This window comes from Chelmon rostratus, chromosome 15 (genome assembly GCF_017976325.1).
Source record: "Chelmon rostratus isolate fCheRos1 chromosome 15, fCheRos1.pri, whole genome shotgun sequence".
Lineage (NCBI taxonomy): Eukaryota > Metazoa > Chordata > Actinopteri > Chaetodontiformes > Chaetodontidae > Chelmon > Chelmon rostratus.
In genome coordinates, this window is record NC_055672.1 from 14010761 (window position 1) to 14035849 (window position 25089).

The 25089-nt window shown below is 41.6% G+C and overlaps 4 protein-coding genes across 4 annotated transcripts; 3 read left to right on the forward strand and 1 right to left on the reverse strand.

The window, feature by feature from the left end:
• The first annotated feature begins 1285 nt into the window (after positions 1 to 1285).
• On the forward strand, positions 1286 to 5723 carry cfap99 (cilia and flagella associated protein 99). The gene is made up of 15 exons (XM_041954580.1): positions 1286 to 1399; positions 1477 to 1621; positions 1725 to 1819; positions 1909 to 2015; positions 2108 to 2285; positions 2475 to 2555; positions 2749 to 2817; positions 3102 to 3188; positions 3290 to 3378; positions 3503 to 3707; positions 3866 to 4007; positions 4100 to 4251; positions 4333 to 4538; positions 5313 to 5505; positions 5649 to 5723. Exons 1-15 carry the CDS (start codon positions 1286 to 1288, stop codon positions 5721 to 5723), a joined length of 1938 nt encoding a protein of 645 aa, XP_041810514.1.
• A 1610-nt stretch (positions 5724 to 7333) lies between these two features.
• si:dkey-21a6.5 (sushi, von Willebrand factor type A, EGF and pentraxin domain-containing protein 1) lies at positions 7334 to 13206 on the forward strand. Its single transcript, XM_041954327.1, has 9 exons — positions 7334 to 7513; positions 9044 to 9217; positions 9393 to 9531; positions 9635 to 9723; positions 10011 to 10074; positions 11044 to 11132; positions 11239 to 11351; positions 11450 to 11606; positions 12485 to 13206. The coding sequence occupies exons 1-9, from the start codon at positions 7465 to 7467 to the stop codon at positions 12640 to 12642; spliced, it is 1032 nt and encodes a 343-aa protein (XP_041810261.1). The 5' UTR covers positions 7334 to 7464; the 3' UTR covers positions 12643 to 13206.
• A 1619-nt stretch (positions 13207 to 14825) lies between these two features.
• Positions 14826 to 16273, forward strand: mrpl35 (mitochondrial ribosomal protein L35). The gene is made up of 4 exons (XM_041954484.1): positions 14826 to 14874; positions 15114 to 15279; positions 15782 to 15926; positions 16014 to 16273. Exons 1-4 carry the CDS (start codon positions 14844 to 14846, stop codon positions 16200 to 16202), a joined length of 531 nt encoding a protein of 176 aa, XP_041810418.1. The 5' UTR covers positions 14826 to 14843; the 3' UTR covers positions 16203 to 16273.
• Positions 16274 to 16378: 105 nt separating this feature from the next.
• Positions 16379 to 24466, reverse strand: reep1 (receptor accessory protein 1). The gene is made up of 8 exons (XM_041953875.1): positions 24174 to 24466; positions 22526 to 22598; positions 22324 to 22400; positions 22058 to 22178; positions 21521 to 21634; positions 21099 to 21267; positions 19432 to 19694; positions 16379 to 18552 (listed from the first exon to the last, which is right to left on the reverse strand). Exons 1-8 carry the CDS (start codon positions 24362 to 24364, stop codon positions 18481 to 18483), a joined length of 1080 nt encoding a protein of 359 aa, XP_041809809.1. The 5' UTR covers positions 24365 to 24466; the 3' UTR covers positions 16379 to 18480.
• Positions 24467 to 25089: the final 623 nt, after the last annotated feature.

Sequence of the window (25089 nt, forward strand, 5' to 3'; positions counted from 1 at the left end):
TAGTCATGATGCCAGAAAAATCATGCTTTTACATACAAATCTTAAATTCAGATTTGAGGTAAATAATCTGAAAGGAAACTTCTCCACCTTCTTCATATGAATGTGAAAACATCCCTTTGTGTCTAACTCTGTGTGTCCATCATTCTGCACAGTGAGGGTCAAGCATCCAAGTAAAGTAACAAGTAAAACAGATTTTTGGGTGGAGGGGGATTTAAATCCAAGTTAATGCTTGACAGGGGAAACAGGACTTGGCAAAATTATCTTGGTCCACTTGTTTGTTCTGGGGCATTCAACCTTATCACACAGCCTTCATCAGCAGAGGGTTGAGATTGACGGTCCTTTCTAACAGCTCATTCTTTGGCAATTCACTGTTAAGGCTTAACACTCTAAGACTCCAACCTGCTTAAAGTGTGTGTATGTGTGTATATATATATGAGTGTGTGTGTTCCTGTGTTTGTGTGTGTGAAAACTAAATTTGTGACCATGGAGTGACAACTCAATAACTTTGTTTGCATGCCCACAAAAGTCTGCTTATGTTAATGGGATTATGGCAGGAAATCAGATGATGCATTGTGAGGCTACTCTAACACACCCGGTTTGCATGTGATTTGCTCACTAATCAGCTTTTCCCTCACTAACCCCTCAAAACCCTGATGTGAAGTTAGTCACTTTTCCCTGTAACAATTATTTGTCACAATCATTCATTGGCCTGCTGCCTTAAGATGGTCAAAATCTACGAATGTGCTCTTTCCTTGCTGTGTTTATCACATTATTATGCTTGCTGCAACATTTCCAACAGTGCGTGAAGGCAGCGCACGTCTCGGACAAACGTCACAGTATTCTACGTCATAATTATTGTTATGGCAGCCAACAAAGGAAGGGGATGTCACACTTTTAATCTGCATCCGATGGATTAAAACCATGAATGTTGAACAGAACAACCCAATAATAAAGATACCTGTCATTAATTCATCCTTATTTATCCTGTTTTTGTAAGGTATTGCTCAATTAACATTTGCTGTTTGAGCTCGGATATGTGTGTGTTTACGTTAGTGTGTTGCTAAGCAACGACTGAACATGGCAACGGCGGGGCCGAAAACAAGCGCTTCGAATCTGTATGTAGGTTAAGTAAAAACAAACACTTTGGTGATACAGTGTAACTTTTTACACAATCTATGCCTGAGTATTGATGGTATAAACGGTACCTCTGCTGGATCTTCTACCGGCAAAGATCTTTTCCCACCACAGTTATCAATCTCCAGCAGCTCCTGCAGGTCGATATAAGATGGCATCAAGCGATGGATCACTTGTCAAGCAGGCCATCGCGCTGCTCGATAAGTTCAACGCAGGCAGAGAGTGTCTGGATGACTTCATGGAAGATGCTCAAAAGGATCTGCAGGTAAGCAGCCTCAGATCAGATCCGTCCTGTTGCTGCTTGCGCTCGCGCCCTAACATCACACGTGTTATTTGTTGAAGAACGTGGACGCTCTGCAGGAGAAGTTCATACTTGATGTTGTCTCTGGATGCATCGAGCACAAAAAGTTACTGGACGTAGTTGTCAGTGTCTTCTATGGCCAGAATGGGAAGTGCTTGTCCAGACGTGATCGCAGCCAGTTTGTCAGTAAGTTAATGAACTAAATTAATCTTGCAAAATCGAATCCAAGTTTTTTCCGAGTAAAAGAAGATTGCCATTGACGTTTTCATAATGACGTGTTGCTCTTCAGTTGTCTGTTACCTCGCCACATTTGCTCTCGACGACCTTGGACTTCAGCGTTTTAGCAACATTATCAAATCACTGGACATCAAGAAGATGCAAACAGTAAGAAAGTCAGCGTCAGTAGTATTGTTGCAGTGGAAATATCCAGTAATCAATAGCTCTATTCCTGTGCTCTCTGGTCTTGGCTGTAGTTCCTGACTTTCTTCTTCACGAACCTCACCACGTGGATACAAGAGGAGTGGAATAAAATCTATGATGCTGCCTATGTGGAGAAACACTGGATTGGCCCTCTGCTGAGGTGGGAGAAATAAAGGAAAATTACTTTTGTGAAATGAATGACACTCCAAAGGCTAGGAGTGAAAGCATAATGTATGTCTGTCCGTCCTTTAGGTGGCGCCCTGAGATCGATCTTCTCATTGAGCGGCTTGCTGTCAGAATATCTCGCGGGAGTCAGGTCAGGAAAGCTCCAGTTAAAACCACCGTGCCCGAGGAGTTCTCTCTCACCAAGCCTAAACCTCCACCCCTGCCCATGCCTGAGCTCATCCCACAGCAGGAAAAATGCAAACCAGTCAGTCTCATCTGCAGTCATATCCAATATTTCCTTCAAACACTGCCACGCAGTTAGTTTATGTGTGGACTGTCTTCTGTTTCTGCATAACAGCCAACAGATACATCCTTGAAAGAATATGGGCCATTAAGCTGTACATTGTGCTGAGGCTGTGATGGATGCACCACTCAAAAGGCATTTGTTTTATAGGTACCAAACAGCACATACAGGGCCCCAAAGGAGATGCAGAAGATGGAGGAGATCAAAGAAAAGAACCAGCAAAAGACTGAGGTAGAATGTCTGTTTTTACCATGGTCATCAGAAAACAGCAGCTGGCATATGTAACAGTCACTAAAAAACATATAGAAAATTGAACTGCTCAGTTAAAATAATTCTGTGAAAGTGGTACAAATGATAACATATTGTATCACCAGTGCTTATACCAGCTTACCCCTCCGTAATAACATCCTGTTTTTCTTCATAGGAACTGCTCCATGAGGCAAATATAAAACAGTTCAGATGTGCAAATCCGCATAAGTCTGAAAACACTCAGGTAGGGTCTGTTTTCTTTATGGATTTCCAGAGTGATGCTGTTCATTCATGTCCAAGCTTTCTTATATAGATAGATTGATAGATAGATAGAGGGACCTCCCCCTTGTTGCTTTTCCTGAGGTTTCATCCTTTTTTGTGATTTTGGGCTGTATAAAAAAAACTGACATGACTTGGCCAGCTTCATGCTCTTTTATCTAAATTTTTATCTAAATTCCAACAGATCCATTTGGATAAGTCAGTTCAGAGTCAGTTCACACCTCTAATGAACCATCTTTTGCATTGCAGAAAGTGATGTCTCAGATTAAGGCGGACTTTGATTCAAAACTCAAGTTCAACTCATTTCGCTCATCTGGACTTCCTTCCAGTCTTAAGGTGAGATCTAATTACTTCAGTGGGTCAGTCAGTATGATAGTGATGAACATGAACTAATGTGGTCACCACTGGCATGTGTGTATTTTTCAAATTCTGTAAAGACAAACAGTTGGCCCATCAAGCTCAACAGTGCAGCCATCCTGAGGCAGGGGGCGCTATATGACCGTCAGGTGGAGGAGGAGCTGCAAAGGTACATGCCTGCCGTTATACATCCCACTGTGCTGGAATGAAATGCAAAACAAATTGAATCTGTTGCAAAGAAGATGTCAGCACAAGCCAAGAGTCATTTCTTTATGTTTGTATTTGTGACACAGAGTGGAGCGTCTGGTGGAGGGGGCCCGCGAGCCCTCGTCTTTCCTCCAGTGGCAGAAGGAGATGCGTGAGAAGGACCTCCAAGAGGAGCTGGCCAGTATTGAGCGCAGGCGTCTGGAGGGACGCATCAGTTATGAGGAGGCAGCTATGGCTCGCACACGCATAATGGCACGCAACCAGAGGGCCGCTCAGCTGAAGAAGGAGGAGGTGGGTATCAGCAACTGATTTAAAGATGATTTACAGATTACACCGTGCTTTAAAGTGTGTAACGAGACACCCTTTAAAGACGTCTTGTTAAAGGGATTTGTAATTAAGCACCAAAAATGTGTTTAATTTTCTTATGGTTGCTTTGTGGTTTCTTGTAGACAGCTCAGCTGATGCGGAGATATGCTGAGAAAAGGTTGCAGGAGGAAAATGAAATGAGAGACCTGGTGCAACAAGTGGCAGAAGGCCACAAGAACTCAAAGACAGCTAAGGAGAAGCTCCAGAAGTTCAAGCAAAGCATAGGTATGCCTCCTCGTTTGACTTCCCGTGTGAGTCAGTCATCATTTTTTCCTGATGTCCCTGTTGTTCTCATGAATTTCATGCAAACCTCACAGTGAAAGAAGTCTCAGAGCAAAGCCGAGAGCTCCTTCGCCAAGCACTAGAGGACGCACAGGCAGAGCTCAGCAGGAAATTTGAAATCATCCTTGAAATCCGCGCCATTGAATCCCTTCCTAACGTCAGAGTCAGGAATTTTGACGACACAGAGGTGAGTGAAGGAAAGCCTGGGCACGCACTTGGCACGTTCACATGCTGCCTGTGTCACGGCTAATCTGGTGTCCCATGTCAGACTGCGGGCCACGAGCTGCTGGGGGAGATGTCCCTGGCAGAGCTGAGGGAACGGCTGGCCCTCCTAAAGGAGGCGCAGCAGGCGGAGCAGCAGGAGAAGCGGGAGCACATCCTGGAGGAGAAGCTGCACAAGAAGCAGCTGCTGCTAGGGCAGCTGGACACCATCGAGCTCCACAGGAGAGGGCTGGCACAGGCTGCTGCCATCAGGTCAGGGGGAATGTTCGGCTCTGACTTGATCATGGTTACAAGAAAATGTGGGCTGAAGCACATACTGTACATACACACACACACAAATATTATCATCATCATCATCCCCCTGTATAAAATACATGAATATATATATAACACAATACATATATACACAAAACATACAGAGCACATATACAATACAGACTACTCACACAACAAACAAACTGCTCCAAGCCAGTTGAAAGGGTCCTAAATTGTCCAAAAAGGACCAGCCTGTCTTATTTTGCACATTTCTGCAAATTGTTCCACTTTTGTGGATCATAATATTTAAAGGTCTCAGCATTAATATGTTGATTTTCAAAGACCAAATAGTCTTGGGGCCTAGTGCAGTGTGAACTTAATCCATCGTTAATAAGACATGTAGGATACTTGGGTAGTTTGCCAAGAACTGCTCTTTAAATAATTAGAATGCAGTGCTGTTCTCTTCTTATTGCCAATAACTGCCATCCAACTTTTTCTCATACGGTAAATAACTATGTGTTCTAAAAGCATCCCCTGTTACAGACCTAAGGGGCAGAATGATAGACTGCATCAAAAGGTATAGCTTACACCACCATAGTCCATAGCAGGTAAAAAGGTTGACTGGACAATTTGCTTTCTGCACTTCTGGCTCTATTTGTGAAACTCTGTAAAATACTCTTTCAACTGGTGCCCCATTAAGAGCAGTAACATTCACTTCAGTGGAACTGAGAACATGCACATGTTCATGATGGTTTTTTTGGCACGTTGCAGGAGAGAGGAGAGGAAAGCCAGGCTGGGTTTTCAGCAGGCGGTGACACAGGATGAGAAGGTTTTGGCTCTGCAGAGGAAGCTCGAAGAGAAACAACAAGAGCGCCAAAGACTGAGGCAAAGCGAACGCGAGAAAGCCAGAGCCTCCAAACAGGCAGCAGTGCACACTGTCACAAAGACGGAGACACGCAACAGAGTGAGTGTGAAGTCCAAAGCAAAGTCGTAACTCTTCTCTGTAAATCAGCGCTGAGCTCTGTCTGTTTTTGTTAGTGTTGGGATTCTTCATGCTAGTAGCAGTAACGTTCCCCGCTCGTCTCTCTTTGTTTCTTGGTCTGCCAGAAAAGCTTGAAGGAGAAAACCTGGGAGGAACTGGAGCTGAGCTTAGAGCGTTATATCCACAGAGATGCTCCTTAGGTTGCCCCTCCAACAGAAACCCTCAACATGCTCCACAGGCCTGTGAATGTTTCTCTTTAGATCAAAAGGATCATTAGTTCTACTCGTTGCGGTGAATGTGTGGGATGATGTCTTAATTTGACACATTTTGTATTTTAGAATTGTTATAAAAATGTTTGATTTATTTCCACGACTGAGATGATTATTATTCTCCGTCATTACTTTTGTGTTCCCTGTGAGTGAGGTTATCCAGACTGATCATCCTGACTGTAGGAGCCTAAATGCAGTTTATTTAGTAAGAATAATTTTCATTTTTAAAATATGCAAATTCATAAGTAAGATAACTAATAAAGATAAACAATTTCATGATTGAGAAAGATTTAAATATTATTATATATGTACATTTCATTTATAGTGTATGAGTAAGATAGGACTCTTATAGTGATATTTAAAAAAAAACATCAGTTAACCTGGTTGCCATGGGAACGGGGTCAACAGCGGGGTCAGCAGGAACAGAAAGGAGACTGGAGTGCTATAGTTTTTTGACCTCGCTCTCTCTCTCCACAGAATTTCTTTACGACGTGGAAAATTGCATTTGTGTACGTTTCTAACGTTTTGTAATGTTGCTTTAAGTTTGCAAGTAAACAGTTAAAACCAAGAAGTGGACTCGTGGATTTATTTTTCAAGTGTTTTTGATACGAGGGAGTCTGACGAGCGTCAAGCTAAAGCTTCAGTAAGGACAGTAAGGACTTACACTGACCAATGACCTTAATCTGCTTGTGTTAACTGTTGCTCTGAGGTTTGTTATGTACAGTAAATGTCCCAAAGTAAATTCCACCCACCTGTGTATGTTGCATAAAAAGGGGAAGTGGATCTTCTACTTGTGACTTCTGAAAAAAATTTCCCTTCCCCAAAATAATGTTGGCGTTATTTCTGTGGTTTGTTTTGGTAACAAGTTACTGTACAAAACGTCACTCATCATTACTCATGTATCAAGATGATGCACCAGAATCATCTGTTAGAAAACACCCACTGCAAAGCAGAACTACAGCAAGAATAGCACAGAAATGTGACAGCAAACCTGTATGACTTTTCTGAATGCAAATATCATTTCAATGTTTATGTGTACAGTAGAAATTTTCCACAACCCTGAACCCAAAAAATAAATAAAACAGAATGTGATCATTTGCTGATCCCTTTTAACATGTACTCAATTGGAAATAGTACAAAGACAATACATTGATGTCTGACCTCATCAGATTTTTTGAAATATATGCTTATGTATGTGTTTCAAACAATTTGGGACAGGAGCAACAAAAGACAGAAAGTTGCTCCAAAAACACCTGTTTGGATCATTCCACAGGTAAACAGGTTGATAGGTAACAGGTGATAGCGTCATGATTGGGTATGAAAGGAGCATCCTGGAAAGGCTCAGTCGTTCACAAGCGAGGATGGAGCGATATATCTATCTGTACAGTACATTTGATCTGAACCATGCAGCAGGCAGTGGCGTCCCTGCTGGCTGCTCCGTGCAACAACAAGAGACTTGCCTGAATCCAGCCCATTCTGCTCAGTTTTCCCCTGTAAAGCAAAATCACATGATGTGCATTTTGTCATATGATACTGATGAGAGGACTGAACCCACTGCGAGCGCGCGACACCGACGTCCTCCGTGAAAAACAACGGCAGCACGACCACTTGTCAGGGATGAGATGCTGTAGCCTGACATTGTTTGCTGGTGGCTCTCAATAATATCTGGAGGATGGACTGTCGGGGAGCCGTGCCTGCGATATGCGCCGCTTGTCTCATTGGTAAGACATTCCCGAAAATAACAGTCGGCAGAGCTGTAGGTCTGTCGTAGAGGCTTGTCGGGGAGTTTTGCTGTGGAATAGACACAGCGTAAAAACGCTATGCATGTAATGAAAATGTATGCAGGGACAGAGGCTAAATCTGGACATTTATGTGAAAAATGTTTCCTTAAACTCTAGTTCATGATTTGCTTTACTTGGAGTTGTTGTCAAGATGATCTCAGCAGGAACTGAGTGTAATTTAGGCCCTGTTAAAATAAAGTTTTATCATTAAAGTCTGACCTTTTGCACCCAGACTTAAACAAGACTTGTTTCTGTGTTGCTCTATAGTGGAACTGACGCTGATCTTATGTTGGATTCTGGTGTCTTGCTGTAATCTTTCTTTAGTGGCTCTCCTGACATTTGAATGGGACCCTACAAAACATTGAGGACTGCAGCTTTTCTTTCTGCCAGTTTAATAGAGGCTCGTGTCTAAAAGTTTGAGAGCGGAACGTTGCCAACACAGAGGAGACTGAACCAGAGAAATCACATGACCGCCTTTCTGAATAATTGCATCTCATGAGGAGGATGGCTCATATTCAAGAAAGCACTTAAGCACATGGCTAATGTGATTACTAGCACAATATGGGCTCTGTTTTGCTGATGTGCTTATACCTGCTGTGACTACTTTCGTCAGTGTTTCCATAATGAATGGTATACTTCAGATTTTGTGCAGTGGTTTAAGATATGACAATAACACATCTTAATGAAGAAGCTCTCAACCTGCAACGCTTTCTGTTTTCATGCCTTTGTCATGTTCCTCAGGTTGGATCCATGTTCAGCACAGCTCTGAGATGGACTGAGTTGAACACTGACTCCGCTTGGATCAGCTATTTACCACTAAGACCACTGTTGTAAAGGCCTGAAAATATAAACAGGGGTATCAATGCAATTTCTGCATAAGCTTCTCCAAACTGAACTTCTACTTGACAACACAAAAGAGGAACTTCTACTTTGGTGATCTGAATTTTAATGCATTTGAAAATGTGGAGGAGGACCTCCAAAGCAAATAACCTTAGGCCTCAAAAAGGCTTAGGCCAGCCCTGTTAATCCTCCTTAATATTTGGCTTTTTTTTTTGCTTCCACTGTTTGTATTAAACATTCAGGATTAGACGACATGCTCCAAAAACCACAAAGGGAACTGGACAGGTCAGCTGCTGGTCAAATCAACAATGTGTTTGTTTGTTTTTTGAATGTATATATTGTGTATTTTATCCATTTAATAGATAGCTAATAGTAGAGAGATGACAGAAATTAAGTGAGAGAGAGAGATAGGAACAACTATGTAACAAAAGTCCTGGGTAGGATTCAAACCAGGGACATTGCAGCACGTGGTCAGACCCATAAGCCCCAAAACCACCAGTACAACACAGATCTTTTTGTTTTGTTTTGTTAACACTTTTAGGCAAAATAAATAGTTGAGAGCATTGCAGCCCAGTATCAGTCCACTACCGGAGGTCAGATTTGACTCCTCTGGTGTACTTGTCTTCGTAGGCGTAGTGCTGAGCCAGACCACACTTACGCCTGCTGTGATGAACACCACTCTCATCGAGGATGTGACCAGTCTGACTCCAACTCCCGTGATTCTCAGCAGCACAACCACAGGCTGCTTCGCCTTCAACACTTCTACTTGTGAGCCCTGTGCACCAGGATCGCAGTACGACAACAGTGAGTCAATGGCCGTGTCATCTGACACGAAGCCGCCGCTCTTCATTTTGTGTGATGGTGGATCAGGGAAACATTTGCTTTTGGATCTTACCTCATTCTTGTGAGATACTTGTGCATTGGAATCAAAGAACAGACAAAGCATTTCATTTAAGAAATGTTCTCCATCCCTCCCCAGGCACCTTGCTGTGTGCGTGCTGCTCCGACCCCGGGCTGTGTCTATTTCCTGGAGCCTGCCTGCCATGCGCCAGAGGTTTCTATCAGCCACTAGCTGGACAGCAGCAGTGTCTGCCCTGCAACCGTGGCTCCTACACAAAGTAAAGACACAGATTGTAAAAGCATAGTCACTTCTAGTGGTATTGGCTTCTCTGCTGTCTACTTCACTTGTCAAACTCTTGTGTATTTTACACCACTGTACAGTTTCACTGGAAGTCCATTATGTCAACCCTGCCCTCCTGGATCTTTCAACAATAACACTGGCAGAGACAGTTGCACAAGTTGTTCACCAGGTGTGTTTATATAGCTGTAGACTCAAAGCACTGTTGTAAATCAGTGACTAGTGTTATGCTCAGCAGTATGCTTGCAGTCAGAAATTACACTTATGTATTGAAAATGTCTTTATCAGATCAATTATGAAGGGATGTAAGCTTGCAAATGAATAGATTATCTACATAGAATTTTTTACATTATACAATATAATGCAATTAGGTGATCTCAACACAGTTTCACGTTGTGCAACACTTGAGAGAAAACACTAGTCACATGTGTTGAGTTATTTTCTGTCTGCTGCTTTCAGGTTCCTTTTCATCGCAGCAGAGCTCCACCTCATGCACACCGTGTGCACTGGGAAGCTTTTGCAAGTAAGTTGGTCTTGATTGTCGCTGTGTTTCTGTTTCCACCTCTGTTTCTGTTACTGTTGTTGCTTGCAACTAGGACCCACAAATCAGCGTAGAACTTTTATCCAACAGCCAGATCCAACGTTATGTGCTTCCATCCCATGTTCCTGTTGCACCCACACACACAAGGCTCAGCTACACAGTCGCTGCTTTGATTAATCAGCAAAGGGTATGACATTTTCAGTGGCATGTATAATCATGTCCCAGTAGACATGAATGGTGCTTTTAGAACTGGACTTGGAAATGTTACATGGTGTGCAGATTCAGGATCGAGATGACTATTATGAACCCCTAGATTTTTTTGTCGCTTATCCAGTTTTTAGATATGGTGACAGCAGGCTAAGGGACTGCAGGGTCTCCCAGGGGTGTCTTGCAGACTCCCAGGCTACATCAAATATGCAGTCATTCCAACGGTTCTCAGTCTGCTCTGGGCTCTAGTCCCAGTTGACCGGCTCAGAATTCCTCCACAGGGAGACATTTTAGGGGCATCTCGATCAAAGCAAATGAGGAGGAGTGAAAGGACAGCGGTTAATTTGAGCTGCTTCCGCATATCTGAGCCCACACACCCTGCAAACTGATTATGGCATCTAGTAACTGGGATTCAAAGCTCATGACCACAGTCCATTATTAGATCTGCATCTCCTCTACACTCAGCTCCTCATCATGACAGTTGGGTAACCCCTTGGAAACCGACCCAAGACTCTTCTTCCTGGCCTGAAAAGCCTCTTTCCTTCGCTGCTACTGTCCACCAGCGGGTTCTTGGTCTGTTACCTTAACAGCAATAATGTTTCTCTGTAACAACAGCTTTAGACTAAATCAGCTTTGGCATTTCAAAAAAAAAAAAAAGCCTCTAAGTTACTTGTGGCAGCCATGAAATTCACAGTGGTTTGTCATTTTGCAGTCACAAACAAGCGTTCTTTCTCCCTCCGACAGCTCCTCTGGTTGTCCTCAGTGCCAGATGTGTCCTGGAGGGACAGAAGCTCTACAAACCGCTGCTAAAGACTGCACACCGTGCCGGCCAGGTAATTCACATCATGCAAACTTAGGGCCCTGTTTAAGAGTATTGCAGCTCATAATCGAAAAGGGGATGCATGAATATCCACCCAGGTCATATCTGGTTTTGAGCAGGCATGCACAAGGCCCCCCATCAGACTATGTGTCAAATCTGCAGCAGTGGCTTCTTCCAGATCCACTGGGGCCAGGAAAGCTGTGATGTATGCCCCGAGAACCACTACTGCCCTGTGAGTACTGTGCCATCCACACTCTGGCTACCAAGAAAAAACAAATCTGTGTGTGCTGTCTTGCATATGTTTCGTGAGAGAGTGCGTTGTCCCCTCAGAGTCCAGATGTGAACCCCATTCAGTGTCCCAGCGATGCATTTTGTCCAAAGGGCAGTCTGGCTCCAGGCTACTGCATGGAGACATTCTTCCGCAAAGCAGGGGACACTTGTGAACTGGCTCCTGTCACTATTGCTCTTTTAGTTATTGGAGGAGGAGGTGAGTAACACTCCTGGAAGACATGGAACAAATATTCAAATACAATCTTGTTGTGTTGTGTTATGTCAGAGCTTCTGTTGTTATGCATCTTCCCTTTACTTAACAGCAAGTTAAAGACATTGGACGTACAGTTCTACTTTTCAAACTGATTGCCTTTAAAGCTGACAAGCTACAGGCTGATCTGATTACACACGAAACGGTTTCTAAAGTATGAAACACTGGTGTTTGATATTGTAATGGTGCATAACTCCCTTTTGATTATATTAAACATGCCGATTTTCTCAAGCTCAACAGCTTGTTTTTTCCACTCATAAAAGGAAATTAGTAAAGATGAGACAAACTAAATATGCTGTGGAGATTTAGAAAATCCTGAGGTCCTCTCTTGACTTGATTAAAGAGGACATTAAAGCAGGATTACTCTTTGTTTCTTCTAACTACAGAAATGTAAATGAACCTTGTGAATAAAAGAGGCCCGCTCAGCAAATTTAACTAATTAAATATTAATGTTTTATTGTTGAAATGTATAGTTTGTCTTTTATTGTATTTTGTCTTTTAAATACTTTCTTTATTATTACAAGCATTTGATAATTTGCATTTCTGACTGGAAATTTCACATATCGACTAAGTAATGTTGGGAATATAGTTTACGCCTGGGATAGATGACACCTGAATTTTCACAGAGACTCTTTATGATTATTTTGGGCATTTGGCCTCATGCAAACATTGCTTACTGGAAACACATTATTTTTCTGCATTACACTAAGACCACATCATGCACAAACAGGACATGATTGATTAAAATATCACATATCAGTGCACTGTATGTAGAAGGTCATTTCCTGTGACATCCTCCGGTGTTTTTCCCTCTCTCCCTTCAGTGGCCTTACTCTTCATCATTTTACTGGTACTACGTCGACGGAGGGACGTTGATGGAGAGCTGAATGCAGCCCGAGCTCCGTTATTACGCAAGGAGCGACCTCAGGGACGATACTATGGGATGCCCTGTGATGCTGAACCTGTGTATGCTGGCTGGTGAACCAAAAGAACTCACCTTAGCTCTATAGTCTCCATATGGGTCCCAACTAAAGACAAATGAACTGATAGAAGAAGACTGATGATGAAATCCTGGACTGGTGTCTTGGAAGTACTTCGACAATCCACCAGCTTAGCCTTTGTGGTGCATTTGAATATATTATTGAGAAATAGAAGTCGACTCTTTTGTGGATTCTTGTAGTTTGACACTGTTACAGTTGTTCCTCTCAGAGATGAACACTCTAGATTATCAGATTATGAGAAGTATGCTGGAACAGTGATAACGAGCAGTGTGCCTTGACTGGGTGGGAACCTCTCTCGCACTTTTTTTTACAGAGGTAATTGATTTACTTTGCATTTGTGTGTTGGTAGGCCCGTGTGTGCCTCCATTAGTTCGTGTAGTTCTGCAATTAAAGAGAGGTGCAAACTGTTGCTGATGCCTTGTGTTTTTTAATGCACATTGTGCTGTCTGCAGTTTCATTTATACCTTTGCTTAATGTTTTTCATCTGCTTTTTTAAGGTTATATTTGTATGTTTTAAAGGAAAATAAATAAAATGATTAACTGGAGCCTAGTTTCTTTCTCTTTTGTACTCACTTAAATTGTATTGTAAAATTAAAATTAAAGAAACCTATGTGACAGAAATATTAGCTCTCAATATTTGCGTGTGTATTGCCCTCAATTGACCTTGGATGCCAAGGTTTTACTGTGTGTGTCAAATTTGTTGACCATATTCTTTAATGGGACAGTAGTAAACTCATTTACCACATCCTAGGCAACAGTGAGCAGCAATGAATATTTAGAGTTTCTTCTTCTTTTTTGGCATAAATCATCTCACTATAAGTATTCTTTGAAGGCAGTAAAAAAGGTCAAGAGTGTCTGAAACACATGGAAATTGCAAAATGTATCATAGCATTTGAAAATGTTTCATGGTATTTTGGCTGCAGGTCTGATTTTTCAATCATATGCATTTTGAATATCACTCTGGATTTAATGCCCCATCATTTGTTTAAGTTGTGATATCTGACTGTTTATTGGTTTTTGTTACAATGTTTAAAAGAAGGCCTAAAGCAAAGCTGTGGGATGCTAAAGCAGCATTGAGAGGTTTACTGCATACTGTACACCTATTGCAGCAGACATGTTGGTGTGTCATAGCAGTAAAAGCACAGGTGAAATTAGTAACATTAAAGACTACATTTAATTTCCACATCCAGGGCCACTGAACTGTACACTCATGTTATTAGCTGATCCCGTGCATTTCCTGCAATGACACATAAAAACGTCTGGCATAAAAAATGTCTATTCAGTATAAAAAGAAAAGAGGGAAGGAATGCTAACAAGAGTGTGGTGAGGCCCCACAGCAGTGAACAATTCTTTCCACATTATGAAAACATGCAGCAGGAGCCTGTGACAAATGGCAGATCTCAGTATTGGATAAACAAGTTTACAGAGTGTGACAACCATGGAGTAGATTACAGACACAGCTTTATATTGTACACAGGACTGTAGGGCTAAAGTAACACAACACACAGACGGTGGGGGCTGAAGTCCATAACAGCATTTTGGGTTGCTGAAAGGTGCTGCCACATTTTTTTTTTTTTTGGATTGTTTGTGTTAATCTATTTGAGAGCTTTTATTTAAGTAAAAATAGCAACGTCTGCATTTAAATTTTACTTTTAAAAAGTACAGTAAGTATTTAGAACAAAATCCTATAAATATAAATAGTGAAAGTACCGAATCCACAAATATATACAATATATATTATATCAGTGGATTGTTATTATTGACGCATTAAGATGTTAGAAGCATTTGAATGTTACAGCAGGTCGAGGTGGACCTAATTTTGTTTGGTTCATATACTGTTTAGTAGTTTATTACAGGCCTTTAACAATGCATCATATTTTTGAGCTCATAGGCTTTATTTAAAAAAAATGTGGCTGTCAAATAAATATAGGCTATTGGTGAGGAAATTATACTGTGCTTCCTGAAATTTGGTCGATTAGAAGTATGGAGTAGCAAAAAAGGAAATATTCGGGTACCAGAAAGCTGTACTTTCCACATATTTTTGATGTTTTTCGTAAATATACATGTCCACTAACAGTCGCTAAGTGGCGGTACGGTTCCGCTTAGTATTCACGTGGGGTGCGAGAAAAATTAAGTTTGTCCAAACTGAACTCCGTAACTACGTCAGCATTCAGGAAGAAACATGGCGTCCGCCCTTGCAAGGAGGGTGTCCGGTGTGTACCAACAATTTTGACATTCCTCGTTTTCATTTCACTTTCCTCATTCTGTAAATGTTTAGTATTTTATCCATTTTTAATTTGCCAAGCTAATGTTGGAGATGTTGTGCGTACGTGCAGTTTGTTAGCATAGATAATGTGTGAGGTCGGCACATTAGCTAACTAGCTACAGTGCTAGCTTTTCTGTTTACTGTGATTCCTCGCATGTGTTTTCATGTTGCCCTTGTGTATGACAGGGCTGCTGAGGCCGCTGTCTGTCTCTCTATGTGCCAAGACACCACAAGTTTGTCAGCTCTCCAGCCTCATCCAGCCTCCGCCTCTCTACAACTATGCTGCAGCCGCTGTCTGCGCTCCTCTACGTGCTGCAGTGTGTCAGACACCCCGATACAGCATCCTTCAACGGTAAAAGACCAGAGGGGATCCTCGATCATTTTCACACTGCTGTCAAGTGGATCTAAATAGCTATAGCTATTGTAGTCATCTGATAGCAAGCTGGTATTCTACACATACTGTGTATTTCCCTTTTAAACTCAGTTTATTGTGTCAGGGACCATGAATTATACTATATATACACAATAATAATAATAGTAATAAACCTTTGTTTTTATAGCACATTTCATACAAGAAATGCAACACAGCCGAGCTGCAAAGTTTTATAGTCTGTACAGGTGCAACAAAATACATGGTTCAATATTTACTTCTTGTCACTGGGAAAGTAAGTTAAGCATCACTAACAAAATTCTATTCATGGAGTGAGACATCTCTGAGACAGATAGTCAAAACCTGAGGAAATAAAACGAAACTATCTGCATAGCCAGTTATTTGTGTGACATGATAAAATGTTTTTGTACTTTTGAGTGAATTGAACCATCACATGCTCTTTCTCTCCTCTGCATTGTCGCAGGGTGTCCACACTTGTTCCCAGTGTGACTCAGCAACAAATCAGAAGTCTAACGTACTACAGTGTGAAGAAGGGGAAGAGGAAGACTGTAAAAGCTGTGACAGATAGGTTCATGAGGCTGCATTGTGGCCTTTGGATCAGACGTAAGGTACAAGCCTTTTACTGTTTTACTGTCTTTTACACCTTTAAAACACGAGTGTTTCCAGGCTGACTTCTTGTTCTCGGGTGCAAACAGGCTGGATACAAGAAGAAACTGTGGAAGAAGAACGCTGCCAGACGAAAGCGCCTGAGGGAGCATGTATTCTGTAACAAAACACAGAGCAGGCTTTTGGATAAAATGACAACCTCCTTTTGGAAAAGGAGGAACTGGTATGTTAATGACCCATACATGAAGTACCACGATCGGGTCAACCTCAAAGTGTAACATGCTCATTCATGTTTCGACCTCTTGTTTTCTGTATGAATATACTGCAATAAAGTTATGTATGTTACAAAGTCACATGTCAAAAATGATCCTTTTTTTCAGCTGCTTTTTTTAAGATAACCAGACAAAAACATTGACACACAAAGTTTTGCTTCATATTTAATGGCTGTAATTTGACTTAAACAGAAATATTTAACGTATTAGAATGATAAATTGCCATAAAACATAATGTCATCACTTCACTGCTTTTTGTTTTATAATTCACAATCAAGTTGAAATTTAATTAATTTGACATTCTGGCCTGCCAGAACTAAATTTCCTAGGACAGTTTGGTAAAGTGGTGTGTCTTCATGATGAGTAAAGTCAAAGAGGCTAATTGATCAGTAACTAAGAGATGTTATTCATATACGTATCTCTACAGCCAACGCGTGTATAGTCATGAAATTTTATATTCTTACCACAAAGCAACCGAAAATCATAGTTTACCAGCAAGGCATCTGAAGAGGCCAACAGCTTCACACAAAATCATTTCAGAAATCCAATTTTCATACAACTTAATAACAAACATCATGCAATGATGAGTTTATCAGTCTACGCACAAGTATACAAATCTGCTACTTAGCAGCATGTTTTTTTTTCTCCATTTTACTTTGCATGAATTCTGGTGGAAGGAAATCACCTCCAACACTAACACTGATACTACTAATGCTGAAACACAATCTGATTTTTTTTTTCACAATTTATCCATTAAAAGGACATCTCATCTGCATAATAACAAGTGTATCTACAACATTGGAGTGAGTGGCGTGTAAACAGAACAGTTGTACCTGAGAAGCTTTTGTTTCAAACTTCAAACCACCGAAAATGACTGATACAATGATGAAAATTACAAATCAACTGCGCGAGACCACCCACCGACTGCCAACACAGTGACGCTTTGTGTGAAATGTTGCTAAGATTCAGGCTCAGTGAAAAAAGTACAGGATGAGAAATTACAGTGTATCACCACGCGATATTAAGTTAAATGTAAGTTTGTAAACCCGCAAACCAATAGAGTCCTACAAAATAAAAGAAGAAAGAAGAAGGTAAGATTGATAGGTTTAGTGTTGCTCAGTTAACAGCAGAGCATTACACAGTGATTTAAAACATGGAAAGACAACCATGTTTATATACAGTAAATATTTACTCATGTTATATAGTCTATATCTGCTACAGCTGAAAGTAACATACTGTATTCCTCATTGGCCTTAGATTGTCAATTAAATGACAAAGCATGCGTACAAACTGAACAGTAGATTGTCAAAAACAGTCTGCTCCACTGAGAGAAACTCATATAGGACTGATCTCTTCCATTTATCTGTGATGCAAATGCTATCACTTGTTACACAAGTAATTATTTCTTTACCACAGAGGAAATAAGCAATAAAGATAAAGTTATTGGTGATAATATTCAGCTTCTCATTTGTTCTGGTCGTGATTTTTATTGGCCATTTGAGAGCAGTGATTTTATATTCTAAACATAGTGCAAAGTGATTGTTTAATGAGAACATAGTTGTGTTATAAATACTTAAATCATGTGTGGAGACGTTCTATTTTTTCATGTCTCTTTCTTTAAGGCTTTAATCAAGAGGTAAATAACAAGATATTGTCTGTCACTGCTGTCTGACTACAAAGGTAGGTTGTCTTATCTCTGAATATGGTTGAGAGTAATTGACTGATTTCTTAATACTTTGATGTGATAATTCACCCGTGCAGAATTCTCACAGATGCTTCTCCACATCAGATTGAATAAGGGTAAAAACAGCCGTGCCTTTTCTTTTGATCCTTGGCTTTTAACACATTCCCGAAAAGCGAGTCACTCTCAATGCCAGCTGTAGTATTCAGTGACAGTACATTCTGTTTGATAAACAGCGGACTAATGACTGGGAAGACACACATGCAATTGCCTGCCCGAACCTGATATATAAAAACAATGAAATCAGAAAAAAAGAAATACACACAAACTGTACATAAATACATATTCAATAGCCCACAAACTCAAAGTGTCGCTATCAGCATGGAGCTCATTCATTCATTTGTTCTATCTCAATGTCACAAACCTTTTTTTTTTCTTTAAATCATAAGCAATGAGCTTTATACTTAATATAGAGGGGTCATCAGAGGTCACTTTGGTAATACCTTATTCCAAAGCAAGGCTGCTTCAGTCATGTAGATTTTGGCCATTCAGTATTTTCACTTCTTGCAGCAAAGGCAGCTGGAGTAGTCAGTAGGACTAGTTTCACATGGCTTCATTGTTCGAAGAAAGAGCACTCCTGGATCTTGTGAGAGGCCTTAAGACTCTAAGAGGTGGCTGGAAGGGATGACACATGAGGATAAAAACAGAGAGGGAGATGTTTAGTCAGCTAATAGCTACAAAGAGTTGCACAATATCTAAATACAGACGCCATTAGTTTGTATTTTTACTACTATCATCAACAAATCCCAAGGTAAGACTGACACTGTTGGTCGGTCTCTCAATACTTTGCGACTTCCATACCTTGTCTATGTGTGGACTTTGGACTGTTCTGACTGAGCTTCCTCTACAGAGTATTTATCGCAGCTGGATGCTGTGTTTTTAGTAGTTTTTGGACAACAATAGACATCTATGGCACACAGAAATAAGCTATAACAGGCGCTGGCCACACAGACAATACTTGTTCATAAGATTCATTCCTTGTTTGTTTTTCTTCATGGGATTTGCTGACAGTAAGAAAAATGTAGAATATCATCTGTGTTATATTTTGAACAGTGCCACGCTAAACAAGCTGACATTAGATGTTGAAGTGTATTAATGAATGCAAATTCATTCCAGGGACTGATTATGCAGAATCATTTGCATAACAATTACATCAAAAGTTATTATGAGGGGTTAAATTACACTGGAAGGCAATCCATGTCAGTATTTTCCCATACCACACTACCAAACACGTGAGCAACTGCATTCATATAGGAGCATGATCACGAATTCATTTGAACTAAACAAGAGTTCCAGTAAAGTTAATATATGATTCAGCTTCATCAGTGCAGAAACCCTATTAGCAGCCAGACACAGTTGCAGAAGTGCTGAACCGTGATGATTTATTTAGCTACACAGCAGTAGAAATTAGTGACTGGGCGAGTAGATCACCACTCTCCAGAGGCAGTTAGATTCAGGCAGCAGCTGAGCAGCCACGCTGACGAGGGGGTATACCTCAGGAGCCTTCCTCTTAATCAGCCTGAGCTGTGGAGAGCTCGATGCTGCCTGCACCCCTATCCCCACCTCCTCAGGCTGCTCCAGAGCCAGAGGAGTGTGAGGTGGAGAGGGTGTGGAGGGTGGGGAGGACTGGGGTGTCAGTGAGGGTGTAATTGGTGTGGACTCAGACTCAGAAGGTGAAATGCTCTGGGAGAGCAACCCCTTCGGGTCCCACTGGTCCAGCCCCAGCACCTCATACTCAGTCATGTCAAAATCCTGTCCTGTGGTGTGAAAAGAGGTCGGTGGAAGCGATGAACAACAACAAATCCTGTCTCTGGTCTATTGAATTGAAAGCCAAGCACTTTTTGTGTAGTTGCCATTTTGGCCAGTGGGGATTATGAAAGTTCATTTTGTAAGGCGTTATCATTTTGCAGACCACAGAGCAGAGGCCCAACAGCCCAACAAGCCTGTTTTTATGAAGTCAGAACTCGGTTCTGTGTCTGCAAAATTGTGTCCACTCAGGCCAATTTTTATGTCATACAATGATACTGTACAGTTTTCATCTTGTCAGCAAATCCCTTAAAAAGACCAAAACCAACAATGACTTGATCCTGAGACCTTCATGATTTTCCAAAAACTATTAAAAAAAACACATACGTGTTTTTTCTCATAGTTTTTTTTTAAATATGTTACTTAATTTCCATGAACGTGGGCAAGGTAGTTCATTCTGAATCAATTCCAGACACATCATTCCGGCTGCCATAAACACTCACTACAGCACCAAGTGTGTGTTAATCCGCGGCTGAAAATAGTCCCCAACAAATGCACTGTTTATTCCTTTTTTTGAAATGTTTCCTAAAAACTACAGTGTCAAGCTGGTAGTTTTCCGAATGAAATATATTTTTGACCTGTTTTAAAAGATTTGCATCCTCAGTGTAGAGGCTGAGAGCCAGAGACAGGGTGTGGAGGTCAGGAAGTATTCTCAGACGGACTTAAATATGGTTCATTTTGGTCTGTTAATGGGATTTGTTGACAATAAGAAAAATACAGAATAACACCAGACTTATCCTTTACGTGAGTGACAACCCATAATTGACAGCAGCTATGTTATACTCAAATATCAACAGAAGTAATCTCAATTTCTTGTTTGTTGTGCATTTTTCAGTCCAGCGTAAACACTTGTGTCTAAATGTTCTGTCTAAATTTATCTACAAAGGAATAATTATCAGCAGAAAAAAAAACATATACCCCATCCAGATTAAAACAAACGACGACTGTTTCCACATGATGTTGAACTGGGAACAAATCCCCCCAGCTACATGTGAGTTTTTAATCACAGGATGGTTTAGCCTGGCAGCCCCTGTGAGGCCTGACCTGCTCCAAACAGGAAGGCAGGACTGAGGTTAGGGGGCCACTCAGGAAAGCAGAGATACGAAACAATATCTGTAAGCTTAAACAGGCTTGAACAGGAAGACAGAAATCTGTGTTAGAATCTGTTTTACACAAACTAACCAGACATTGTTATTGCATTGTAATGGCGCCATTACAGCCAATGTTCTCTGTGAACAAGCGGTATGTTAACTCAGTTTCACATGTGCTTTTATAACACTATTAGCTTGGTGGAGGAAGTCAGCATCTACAGTGGCTCTTACTTTTCCGTGCTGGCCACAGTAACGTCGACTCACCCTTGTTGTAGCTCTCCGACTTGCTGCGCATTATAGGTCTGGTCCGATGCTGTGCTGCTGCTGCTGCAGGCTGCGTAGCGCCAGGGCCGGTGTTAACGGGGTCAGACTGATAGGAGGACAGATCCTGCATGCTGAAACTCCTCAATCTGTCTGACAGGACACCTTGACTCTAGAATGGGTAACAGCAGGTATTCATTTTAGCAATGTGTGACAGCAGGAGGATGGATCAACTTTAGGGGCACAAAATGAAACGAACGGGCTACTGGATCCTCTGCTTTAAAAACAAACATTCAAAGCTTTAGTCAATTACCCTGCTTTATTATATGAATAGCAAACATAACGGGCTTGATATCGTCATCCACAATGACACCCTGCTGTACCCCATGGTCAGGACAAAACAAAATGCCCAGAGTCTGCATTACCTTTGTTGCAGCCATGACTGCAGCTGTGGCTGCAACATTCAGCCCTTTTCTCCCAAAATGCATCAGCGTGTCATAGCTTTTGTCCTTGGCTTGGCCGATATAGTCGTCGATGTCCTGAAACATAAACACGGTGTCTCTGTTTGTCACTGTCAGACTTGTTTTGTGTGCCGTGTTGACTGGCGTTGCTTATTTTTCTTGGCTGCATCTTCATTTAATTCTGTGTCTGGTATTGTCTAGCCAACTCACTAATGTGTTTCCCGACTCAGACATAAGAGGAAAAAGGAAAGCAGGAATGGAGGAACACCATGACATTTCCTGTGTCCTGCCCTGCAAACACATCTTTAATAGCTTAAGTGGAAAAGTGAATTGGCACTAGAGCGCCTTTTGTTCTCTAGAAAGCTGCCAAGCTCAAATCATATTAGTCACAAAACCACACATAGTAACTTAGAGCCTTGACTGAATATTTTCCCCCAAGCCCTGTCATGAACAACACCAGTGGAAAATAAAAGGGATATCCAACAAAGGAAGGGTCTTCACCTTTTCTTTTGAGGAAAGCGTGGGATGAACAAACTTCCTGTACAGCACACTGGAGCCTTTAGTGTAAGGGGACAGCAGCCACACCACGAAGGCTATCTTCAGCTCATAGTAGAAGGGAAGCCTGCAGTGAATACACAGAATGATGAAGCCACTGGCGCAAAAGAGCATAATGAAACACAAGCTTTGCATGTTGGTGTCAAAACAACAGCAGTCAAGAGGTGAACTATTTTCCATCAAAGAGCTGTGTCATCACAAAGGTCACTCACCAACATAGAAACATATCTGTAAATACTTCCACTGTAGTGAAGAGGGCAAATATTATCCAGTACATCATCCATTTCACCTAAAAAATAATAGGAAAGCAAAAGATTGTTAAAGTAGCTATATTTAATACCTTGTAGGGTCATATTTATGAGGAGGACACTGCCTGATATCATTTGATAGCTAAAAAACAAACAATATACTCACGTATTCTTTCACATCTTTCGATTTCACAGCTTTATAAGATGAGTACGCAGGGTATAGTGTACCAAACACAAGTCTAAAAGACAGAAAATGTAACATTTAACACTCCAGTCTGGCAGAATGTGCCAGAATAACACCAAATCAAGACATTTCAAATTCAACAAATCATGATTATGGACAATATTTCATTGGTTAAGCACAGATTTCAAATTAGGCTCTTGATAAATACCTGGGCTAAAATCTCAAATGGATTCCTCTGTCATCTGTAAATCCAGGCAAAGTTACATTTATACATGTTACAGTGTTGTGCATGAGCGCTCTGAGCTGCCGCCGGACGTTACATAAGTAAATTGATGGACAGGTTTGTGAGGAGGGGTCAAGATCAATCAGAAAAGGTGCTACAGCTTTTCCCTTCCAGAAAGAAACCATTAAATCACGCGCGTGCTGTTAGATCCTGATTTTGGTAAACAAGCTGTCCAGGTGCTTAACTGAGGCAAAATTAGCTCGCATGTGTTTTTCTCCCCTTTTTCTTTTCTATTCGTGTGCAGACACCTGCGCTGCGCTGCCGGGTGTCCGGGCAGAGACGGGACCCGGTTCAAGTGCCACAGCCAGGCAACAGCTGTGAGTGCGAGCCGATCAAATTACTGACCCACATCATGTTTCACCTCTCCGGCCTGGCCGACTAACTGTGCCTCAGCAGCGTGAAGAAACACAAGGACGCTGAAAATAAATATATCATCTGTGCGAGACGCAGCCGGTTAACCGCTGTGCTGCAGATCGGACCCAAAACGAGCCGCACCAGCAGGCTGTGAACAGCCAGCCGCTGAACATCTCCCATACATGCAACAAGATCTTCTAATCTAAATTTAATTGGCTCACTATTTTGAGGCTGGGCCTACTGTTGGCACACTCCACACGGTCCGCACTGCAATGGTGCTGATTCATATTTTGTGCAAGTAAAAAAAAAGCCCTAACTTTCACTAATAAATGTCGCCTTTTTGTTCAATCTAATCTGAATTCCTTGCTATAAGGGAATATATCAGGCTATGTGGCTTATTGCTTGAATAAGTCTTGCATTGTAACCTGAGAAGGCTGACCCATCCCTTTTGTTTTTTTTCCAATATGGGACATCAACAGAGAATATAGCTCCAGTCCATGACCGCCCCTGTTGTTCAGACACCTCGCCACTCTGTGACATTTAGGTTTGTGCCACTGAAAGACGCCTCTGAATCCTGGATCTGACTCATGTTATCATGCTCGTGGATGATGATAGATTATTCAGCCCGTCACGTCACCTCTTTGTGTGTGTCATTAAACAAGCCGTTTGATGAACATGAACAACAAAGAGTGCCGGGCTACTGTGCGCTGCCAGGCTGTTCAGAAAACACAGAACAGGCCGAGCTCGCCATTCCTGCTGAAACGGCAAAGTACAATCCCGATGATTTCCGACGGCTCCTCAGTCAAAAATTAAGAGACAGACATCTGCTCTCCTTACATACTGGCGTCTGGTTCTGGTTAAATATTAGACACATTTTTTTGCTTGTAAAGCGCGCTGCTCCTGCGCCGTCAATAAGAGACTCAAACACCTTTCTCTTTCTCCCAGAATATTAACGAGCGCATTGCACAGAAATAATAAAAAAAAATTACTTACACCACAAGTCTGGAGATGATCCAGGAGACCATTGCGCTGGAAAGGCGACAGGACGCGCTGTCTGCGGGGAGGAGTTTCCTCCAGATGACAGGCGCGTCCAGGCGGCTGCGTCCGGACGCACACAGGCAGCAACGTGATGCGGGACCAACAGCGAGCGGACTAACGCTTATCCATAGATGGCAGTGTTGCATAGACAGACAACTGAGACAGTCAGTACGCAGGGCGAGTAAAGATGAGTCCTCCTGTCTGTTGGATGAGATATGGCTGTATGCATTGCCTGTTTAAGATAGATAGAATTTACCAACCTCTTAATCAACTGATTGTTTCAGCTCTACATGTTAATATAAGCTAAAATAATGCAGCTCTGACAACTAGATGTTGACACTGGCTCAATGTTCAAGACAGGGCCAGAATATTACAGTAGCTAGTATCACCTCACCAGATCTTACACTTTAAGGAAAGAAACTACAAATGCATTGAGTGTCCATGCCACTTGCAATCACAGAATATGAACTTAATACCGCTTACTATGTTGACACTACATTTACTAGGTGAATTAACTTGAACAGCAGAGATTAGCCTCCATTAATTCTTTGATTATTGGGGAAACTATCAACTACGGGATGTCTACAGAAATCTGGATAAAAATGTTAAGGAGAGTGTTTTTCCCTGTGCATTCAATTGGTCGACCTCTGGTCACCAAACCTGAGAACACCTGCTCCATTAGAGCAACAGTACCTTTGTTTTGTCCAGCCTCTGGCCTACATACTGAAGCCAGAGAACAGAGGCAATGTTTTGTTACACTACACCAAGGCTGTGGAGGGCTGTGGCTGGTAGAAATCTAATCCTTTTGTCCATTCTGAAGGCAAGATTTGCCTTCAAAACAAAGGTACCCATAACGCACTGCTAAAAAGCT

What these genes read in the sequence shown, in the direction of transcription:
- cfap99 (XM_041954580.1), top strand. Translation starts at nt 1,286, where the DNA reads ATGGCATCAAGCGATGGATCACTTGTCAAGCAGGCCATCGCGCTGCTC. An exon ending in ATGCTCAAAAGGATCTGCAG is followed by an intron (nt 1,400 to 1,476) that starts GTAAGCAGCCTC and finishes TATTTGTTGAAG; the next exon opens with AACGTGGACGCTCTGCAGGA. An exon ending in GCACAGGCTGCTGCCATCAG is followed by an intron (nt 4,539 to 5,312) that starts GTCAGGGGGAAT and finishes GGCACGTTGCAG; the next exon opens with GAGAGAGGAGAGGAAAGCCA.
- si:dkey-21a6.5 (XM_041954327.1), top strand. Translation starts at nt 7,465, where the DNA reads ATGGACTGTCGGGGAGCCGTGCCTGCGATATGCGCCGCTTGTCTCATT. An exon ending in CTGCACACCGTGCCGGCCAG is followed by an intron (nt 11,133 to 11,238) that starts GTAATTCACATC and finishes GGTTTTGAGCAG; the next exon opens with GCATGCACAAGGCCCCCCAT. An exon ending in CCGAGAACCACTACTGCCCT is followed by an intron (nt 11,352 to 11,449) that starts GTGAGTACTGTG and finishes TTGTCCCCTCAG; the next exon opens with AGTCCAGATGTGAACCCCAT.
- mrpl35 (XM_041954484.1), top strand. Translation starts at nt 14,844, where the DNA reads ATGGCGTCCGCCCTTGCAAGGAGGGTGTCCG. An exon ending in CGATACAGCATCCTTCAACG is followed by an intron (nt 15,280 to 15,781) that starts GTAAAAGACCAG and finishes GCATTGTCGCAG; the next exon opens with GGTGTCCACACTTGTTCCCA. An exon ending in GCCTTTGGATCAGACGTAAG is followed by an intron (nt 15,927 to 16,013) that starts GTACAAGCCTTT and finishes GGGTGCAAACAG; the next exon opens with GCTGGATACAAGAAGAAACT.
- reep1 (XM_041953875.1), bottom strand. Translation starts at nt 24,364, where the DNA reads ATGCAACACTGCCATCTATGGATAAGCGTTAGTCCGCTCGCTGTTGGT. An exon ending in CGCTTTCCTCAAAAGAAAAG is followed by an intron (nt 21,635 to 22,057) that starts GTGAAGACCCTT and finishes TTTATGTTTCAG; the next exon opens with GACATCGACGACTATATCGG. An exon ending in CAGTCATGGCTGCAACAAAG is followed by an intron (nt 21,268 to 21,520) that starts GTAATGCAGACT and finishes TACCCATTCTAG; the next exon opens with AGTCAAGGTGTCCTGTCAGA.